Here is an 8,579-nt window from a genome sequence, read left to right as displayed (position 1 = left end):
GGCAACAAGAAAAGTGGATCATTGTACCTGGCTTCCCTCTCACTCCTACCTCCACAGAGAGCATGAGGATCATGAATTCTGATTAAACCAACGGCCAAAGTGCTTAATCCGTTCACTCCAAATCATATGACAAAGCTGGGACTGAACACATGCTGCCAGAGTTCAGTTCCCGAACTCTTCCCCTCTGCCTTCTTTCTGTGTGACTGCTTCCAGCTGCATTTAATACATTCCTTGTTCTGCTCCTCCCTGGACGGAACACTTGTGCTCCCAGCCCCTTGGGCAGGACACAGTCTGTGAGCCACTCTGAGGAGAAGCAGGCAGCGTGAGAAGGATCATCAGCGCAGGAAGAGGTAGGACACAGGCTCTGGCTTGGAACCCATGGGGGCGAGACCATGGATGGATCGAGGTGAGTCTGAGTCTGTGGCTGGTTCATGCAGGTGTGTGTGTCCCAGTGCCCCCAGTGACTCATGCCAGCAAGACAGCATGCCTGTGTGAATGGAGTCAGAACAAGGACCCCCTCAGAGTGGGGGGATCCCAGGTAAGATGAGCTGCTGAATCTGTGTGAGTGGCAGAGTAGCTTCTCCTGCCAAGAGGAAAATTGCTGTCTGCTGGGAACAAGGCAAAGACTTCCCAGGCAGGAAAGGGTCCTGGAATAGTGCCTGGAGACCTTATTCCTCGTCCCAGCTGTATGTGACCCGGGCCTCACTATGCATTGGTTTCCTGATCACAGAAAGGGGCATGGACGGTGATGGCTGCGTGCATCGGCAGGTAGGAGCAGCTCCAGGGTCTAGGCTGTGGCTCAGAGACACAGTCTCCTGCCCAGGAGTCAGGGGGAATGGCAATCCCACTGCCACCTCCATCAGCATGTCCCTTGTGAACCCCTGACCCTGAGAGGACACTGAGGTGTGGATGCCTGGAGATGAGTGAGAGACCCGGCAGAGAGCAGAGCAGGCAGGGGAAGATGAGAAGCTCTAGCTGTGCACCTCTATTGAGTTCATGATACAATGTTCTCACTGAAGTGAAAGTGAATATTGTCAAATGCTGCTGAGAAGTCCAGCAAGGACTCACACCCGAGTGGGACATGGACTTCACTGGTGATGTTAGCAAAAGCTACTTTGGTGGAAAGATGAGGATAGATCTTGGAAACTAGCCCTTTATCTGATACGTCATTTGTAAATATCTTCTCCCATTCCGTAGGTTGTCTTTTAGTTTTGTTGACTGTACCTTTGCTGTGCAAAAGCTTCTTATCTTGATGAAGTCCCAATAGTTCATTTTTGCTTTTGTTTCTTTTGCCTTCGTGGATGTATCTTGCAAGAAGTTACTGTGGCCGAGCTCAAAATTAATAGAAATTATATTAGCATGAGTTAAAAAGGTAAGTAGGACATGAAAAGCGTGTATGTGGTATAGATAACTACACATCTAGCTATGATGAGAGAATTTAATTACTTTTTGTAATTTCTACTAGAAAATATTTGAGCCCATTTTAATTGTTTCTTTTTATTTTATTATTTTATTTTTTTACTGGAGTTCAATTTGCAAACATATAGCATAACACCCAGTGCTCATCCCATCAAGTCGCCCTTCAGTGCCTGCCACCCAGTCACCCTCACACCCCGCCCACCTCCCCTTTCACCACTCCTTGTTCATTTCCCAGAGTTAGGGGTCTCTCATGTTCTGTCTCCCTTTCTGATATTTCCCACTCATTTTTCCTCCCCTCCCCTTTATTCCCTTTCACTATCTTTCATATTCCCCAAATGAATGAGACCATATAATGTTTGTCCTTCTCCGATTGTCTTATTTCACTCAGCATAATACCCTCCAGTTCCATCCACGTCGAAGCAAATGGTGGGTATGTGTCGTTTCTAATGGCTGAGTAATATGCCATTTTAATTCTTTAAATGTTGAAAGAGTAGAAATTTTAAACGCGTTTGTTGAAGGCAAAGGCAAGAAGAGAATGAATGATTATGAAGATTGGAAAGATTTGAGAGAGAACGGGTTGGCTTTTTGGGACCAGATATGAAAGGGAGTTGTACGATTGTAACAGGAAATAAAATGTAGAGGATATGTATGTGCGTGTGTATGTGTATATACATACATATGTGATGTGATTGCTGTCTTACGTGATTGCATATCTAATGAGTTTAAATCTGTATGAAGTGAAATAAAAAAAACTGTCTGTTGAGAAGGAGATAGCTGGAGTTGGTGGATGTGCTTGGAAAAAATTAGGAAAAACTCACAGGGAGATGATGCTGAGCTAGATCATGTTGATAGTCATCAGGCAGTGTTGACAGTGAGCTTTAGTTTGATGATCATGAGATTATGGAAATAAAAACATACTTGGCTAAGGGACTTTCCGTCTTGATCTGAAGGTGTTATTAGGTTTTTGAATCTAGGAGTTGCGTTTTGCATACATACGTGATGGGAGGTCGGTGGAACAAGGGCAAGCAAAATACGTGTAAGAAAGCGGTTGATGTGATGAATCAGAATTTAACTTAGATTACCTAGGTTAAATTTAGTATCTTCTTCCATACGAATATCATATATATGCCATTTGCCATACACTCTATAGAGAATTATCTTTCTCACATGAGAGTCTAAGAAAAGACTCGCTGGTTTTATTTGTAGCTCTAACATTTGCTTACCTTGTGGCCTTTGGCAGATAAATTACCTTCTCTGTGCTCCATTTCTGCATCCTGAAAATGTAGGCAACATTATTACCTATATCATAGAGTTTTTAAGAGCATTATAGAAGTGATTTCATGTAAAGTTGTAACTTGTGTAGTACTGTGAAAGTTTCCAAAATATTATTTTTTATGTTACGGAATTTCCTTGTTTGCTTTTATCTTAACCTGGGATTTAAATGTGTCAATTGTATATTTCCTCCACTAGAGGTCCTCTCTGTATTTACCAAGAGCAAACTTTTTTTTTTTTTTTTTTTTTTTATGTGGTTGGAACTAGAGGGTATTATGCTGAGTGAACTAAGTCAATCAAAGAAGGACAAACATTATATGGTCTCATTCATTTGGGGAATATAAAAATTAGTGAAAGGGAATAAATGGAAAGGAGAGAAAGTGAGTGAAAATATCAGGGAGGGTGACAAAACATGAGAGACACCTAACTCTGGGAAATGAACAAGGGGTGGTGAAAGGGGAGGTGGGTGAGGGGTTGGGGTGACAGGGTAATGGGCCCTGAGGGGAGCACTTGACGGGATGAGCACTGGCTGTTATGCTATATGTTAGCAAATTGAACTCCAATTAAAAACAAAAACAAAAACAAACACAAACAAACAAAAAACAAGGGCACACTTTTAAAGATTCCCCTTTCAGTGCTGAGAAGGGGCTGGAGGCTGAACTGTGTATATCCATTTCCATATCATTCTCCATGATGAGGCACCAAACCTCAGTCTCAGAGAACATTCTGGTCTGCAAATCCCAGGTGGTAGAGTGTAAGGGAAATCAGGAGAGTAATTGCAATTGGCGTAGGGTTAGTGTGCTGGACACACTGCAGATTGAGTGTTAGGTTTTCCACCACTGACTTCCCTGCATCCCAGGCCTCTTCTCAGCGCCTGGCATCTAAGAGTGTGTCACCTGAGCAATCACCTGGTTGGCACCACAGCTGTGGTGGAGTTTTAGCTGTGGACTGTACTGACCTTGGCTCTGCCAGTTATCCAAAATGAGATCTTAGGTAAAATTTTCTCTCAGATTGTTGGATTCTAGAGCAAAACAATAAAAAACAAATGAGGAGAATGCAAATACTTACTCAGAAGATTATTCTAAATGAGATGAACTGTGTAAAGCCTGACGTCTAGTAGGAGTCTGTCATTGTTAATTATCCTGTTATTTTCCCATTGTATCCCCACTTTTCTTAGTTTCTTTCTCTGTATGTACTTAGATTGTAGTTCTCTCTGGTCAAATCAACATATCAAATAATTGCATTATTATTAATATAATTTTTATACAATAGTATACAGTCTTTGGTATTCAAATGGGAATAGCAGTTTGAAGAGATTCCAGATGCCCAAGGGTAGGACGACTACTGGGTATCAAGTCTAGGGAATCTTTCTTAAAGAGATGAGCACTGGGAGTATCTTTCTTGGCAGATAGGAAAGAGGAGAACTAACCGGAAGGAGAGAGTGCAGGAAGAATTACCATACAATATTCTCAGGTTCACTATACACATTTTGTTTTTCAGACTCAAGATCGATTCATGAGACCACCCTGGCCATGTACAACCTGAGTAGCTACAACACAGGTGACTTCACCCTCCTGGGCATCCCTGGCCTTGAGCAGTACCACGCCTGGATCAGCATCCCCTTCTGCTTTATCTATCTCGTGGCCATTGTGGGCAACAGTATCCTCCTCTACCTCATTGCCGTGGAGCGGAGTCTTCACGCACCCATGTTCTTTTTCCTTTCCATGCTAGCCATTACAGATGTGATCTTGTCTACCACATGTGTCCCCAAATCCCTTACCGTCTTCTGGCTTGGTCCCCAGAAAATCAGTTTTCCTGGTTGCCTCACCCAGTTATTCTTTCTGCATTATAGCTTTGTCCTGGACTCAGCTATACTCCTGGCCATGGCATTTGATCGCTATGTGGCCATCTGCTTCCCCTTGAGATATACCGCTATTCTGACCTCCAGGACCACTCTCAAAATTGTTGTGGGAATTTCCTTCAGAAGTTTCTGCATTTTTGCTCCATGTGTTTTTCTTGTAAATCGTCTACCTTTTTGCGGGACACGCATCATACCACACACATACTGTGAGCACATAGGTGTGGCCCGGCTCGCCTGTGCTGACATCTCCATCAACATCTGGTATGGCTTTTGTGTTCCCATCATGACAGTCATCTCAGATGTGATTCTCATTGCCGTTTCTTACACCCTCATCCTCTGTGCGGTCTTCCGCCTGCCCTCCCGAGATGCCCGCCAGAAGGCCCTTGGCACCTGTGGTTCCCATGTCTGTGTCATCCTCATGTTCAATATACCAGCATTCTTCTCCATCCTTGCCCATCGCTTTGGCCATAATGTCCCCCGGACTTTTCACATCCTCTTTGCCAACCTCTATGTAGTTATGCCACGTGCACTCAATCCTATTGTCTACGGAGTAAAGACCAAGAGTATCTGGGACAAAGTTGTTCTCTTGCTCTTCCCTCGTGGGACTCAATGATGTAGGCCTGAAATCTGGGTGGGCAGGGTAAGTTCTTAGTGTATATTAGCTTAGAAACCTAATCTGTAGCCCTAGGTCCAGAGAAGGGACACAGATGAAAAAATTATTTGGTAATCAGAGCTGTGGTTTTACCTGTAATTTTATTTTTTTTAATTTTTTTAATTTTATTTTTTTTGCCTGTAATTCTGGTCAGATTTTTACTTACTCATTCAGTTTACAAAAAAGTGTAATCTGTGTCTGGGCAACTGTGTATATATATTTTGCAATTTCTTCTTATTGCTATGAGGTAATTACAAAACTCTTAATGAAAATAATAAAATGGCATCTCCTTTTCATGACAAATATTTTTCTACAGAATCTGAATAATCTTTATCCAGCTCCATAGATCTTAGCTGTTTACACATCACTGAAGATCAAGAAACTTCTATTGTGATGACGCTGAGGTTTGGGACTTTTACTTTGGTTACTCCAATCCATTTCTAGACAGCTTCAAGCACAGGTTGTGGCACGTAATAGGTGCATAGGGAATGTTTATCATACAAATGAGTGGCAAATAATCATGAAATCAAAGTTAAGACTGCAGGCATTTATTGTGGACAAAGGAAGAAGGCAATCGGGAACCTAAAGCTCATTTTTCACTCAATCTTGGAAAAGTCGAATGAGATATGAGTGGTCAGAGGCCCCTAAGAATAAACGTAAAGGTGATGCTAACTTCCTATGGCCAATTAGAAGGAAAAGTACATACAGTATAAGATGTGGGTTTGAAACCCAGGCAGTTGGAAGAACCGGTGGCCCAAGTCTCTTCTTCCTTTTCATACCTCAAAGAGATGTCGTCCAATGCTAAACATGTCTCTTTATTTGTATGATTCTCTTTTCAAATCCAGCATGTCTATAATTGGGTCAGAGGGAGTCACTCAGTCTATGTTAAAGAATAGCTATTTTTGGTGTTTGCCAGGTGTCAAGGGTAGTTGATGTCTGCTTTTCTCCCAGATCCAAGGTGTCCTCAATGCCTGTTGCTTCTTTCTATACAATCTCTTCAAGTCCCCAGGGAGTGTGAGGACCTCCTCTCTCCCCATAGTGATCCCCACACTTGTCACTTTCCTCTGCAATGGAAATGCCAGAGTTCTACATGGTTTCTCTACTTCTACTGCTTTCCCATCCTTTTCACATAGGATTAGATTCATCATTCTACAGTAACTCTCAACATATAATTGTAATAAGTAAGACTGCTTTTGTGGACACAGACACTATAGTTTGAGTGTATGTTCTTTTCCTATGTGACAATAGTCACATATTTTCCTCCAGAATTATTGGATATATTTTGAACACCATACATAGAGATGCGATGAAGTAAGTACAGGAGGTAGTGGAGGCAGAGAAAAAAAAAGCAGTGATGAAGATTTTTTTTTAATAAGAAAAGGATTAATATACTTTCCCTCTACCAAGTGTTCCTATGCTTTTATTACATGAGGGTAAAGAATTAAGTTGTAGTCTACGTGAGAGATAATCATGATTCAGTTTCATAATCCGTAGTGAATATAAACTAGAAGACAGTGAGATGTTCAGAGAAGAGCGACCTCTCCTGCTATGAGAACAGAAGGGAGTATCATCAGAGAGCTCGTAGAGAGAAGGCACCGGTAATTATTCATACTCTTGCAGAATATAGTTTCAAGCAACTCTTTCGTCTCTCATCCCAGTATAGAGCTGTTAGAACATCCTAAATTTCTAATCAGTAAAAGCAAAAAAAAAAAAAAAAAAGATATTTTTCCTAACAAAGTTGGGAATCATAAGAAGAAGCCAGTCAAATTGGGTTGGGAAGAGTGCATGGTTCAGGAAGAGGACCTGATGTGGCTACAAAGGCAGAAGGAAATGTAGACAAAATAAAATATCCTTATAACCTGCAGCCCGTTGACAAATACTTGAGGCAGGCTGAGTATGCTGATTCCCAGGAAGCTCCCAAGAGTCTGAATGTTACTGCCTTGCTAGAGGGAGAAACATCCTTAGTTTTACAGTAGCAAAGCCTCCAGAATGCTCTGGAGTCTTCCTTAGCAAATGAAAGTCCTTTTGGAACTTCCCTCATTTTTACTCCTCTCCCCTCCCCCTTTACGATCCTGGGGCAACAGTTCTTTCCGCACAGGACTGCTGTCCCTGTGCTTTATAATAGCACCTTGGCATTGAAGGTGTTTCAAGAATTCTTTTTTGGCCATCTGCTCTGGACCCCAAACATTACTATTCAAGTCACATCAAAATCACATCAACCACCTTACGTGTCCTCGACCCGTGGTGCAAACTTGTTGAGTACTTTCCTCTCCAGGGGTTTTTCAGGGGTATGATCTTAATGGAACACTTTCATGTGGATTGCTTGGGCTGCAAGCTTCCAGGCTGGGGCTACTCTATGGGGAGGAGAAAGCTTGGCTTGGCTGGAAGTTATAGTACAATAGCCAGAATGGTAACGATGAGGTAGCAGAAGGCATGCTGAGGACGAAGCACAAGCTGATACCCTGCAACCCTCCCCAACCAGGTGGGGTATGTGTGCCGTTCCTAGGCACTCCTGGCTGCCCTAAAGTTAAAGGAAGGAACAACGAATACATAATAGAGATGACAGCCCAGCCAGACACGAATCTTCCTCAGTTTACAGATGTCTTAGTGATTTGCAAGGAAAAATATATTACCAATAACCTCACTTTCAGAAGGAAACTCTCAACTTGTCTTCATGTTAATGATTTGTTAGAGGGAAAAACAACCTTAACTTGACAATGGTAAGATCATGTAGGATCTTGTAGGTCCTCTTTAGGATGTACAAGTTCTTTTGAACTTATCCCCTTTTTCCTTATCTCCAACTCCCAAGTCCTGGGAGTTATTGTAATCTCCAACTGATGATATAAATCAGTCACCCCTCACAACCCTGGTGCAGCAGCTCTTTCTGCCCACAGGTCCTGTCCCTGTACTTTAGTAAAACCATCATTTTGTACAAAAGATGTCTCAAGATTTCTTTCTTGGCCATGGGCTCCAGAACTCACCTCACCTACATTCTGAAACTACATCAGTAATAAGACCCAGAAACTTGATGCCCTCTCTTTATTCCTGTCTTTATACAAAGTTGCCTGTCTTGGGCACAGGACAGCCTCCTAAGTGACTAACATGGCTGCCAATCTTCAGAGTCCTGTGTGGGGTTTCCTCCTCATTGGGCTAATGTGATCCCCTCCCCATCCCTGTTCTAGCTGCTTCTGGCAGAGAGACCTCCCCTAGAAACCGGCCTAAACAGTACCTGATTGAATTAAAACCCAACCAGGGACTATTTCCTAGGGAAGTTGGCTGAAAAGACTTCATATGTTGGAATGTTGCTTAGAGCCATGATGGATTTAAATCTTTACTGTTTTCTGTCAATATCCTCCACTAACTACTTAAGTTACA

The 8,579-nt window shown here is 42.4% G+C and overlaps 1 protein-coding gene across 1 annotated transcript; it reads left to right on the top strand.

Annotated features, from left to right (window-relative positions):
- Positions 1-4,223: 4,223 nt before the first annotated feature.
- On the top strand, positions 4,224-5,165 carry LOC144295366 (olfactory receptor 52H1-like). Its single transcript, XM_077867754.1, has one exon. It carries the CDS (start codon positions 4,224-4,226, stop codon positions 5,163-5,165), a length of 942 nt encoding a protein of 313 aa, XP_077723880.1.
- The last annotated feature ends 3,414 nt before the right edge of the window (positions 5,166-8,579 follow it).

Source organism: Canis aureus, chromosome 23 (genome assembly GCF_053574225.1).
Source record: "Canis aureus isolate CA01 chromosome 23, VMU_Caureus_v.1.0, whole genome shotgun sequence".
In the NCBI taxonomy this organism is placed as follows: Eukaryota; Metazoa; Chordata; class Mammalia; order Carnivora; family Canidae; genus Canis; species Canis aureus.
This window is presented reverse-complemented; position numbering and strand designations above follow the sequence as displayed.

What these genes read in the sequence shown, in the direction of transcription:
- LOC144295366 (XM_077867754.1), top strand. Translation starts at nt 4,224, where the DNA reads ATGTACAACCTGAGTAGCTACAACACAGGTGACTTCACCCTCCTGGGC.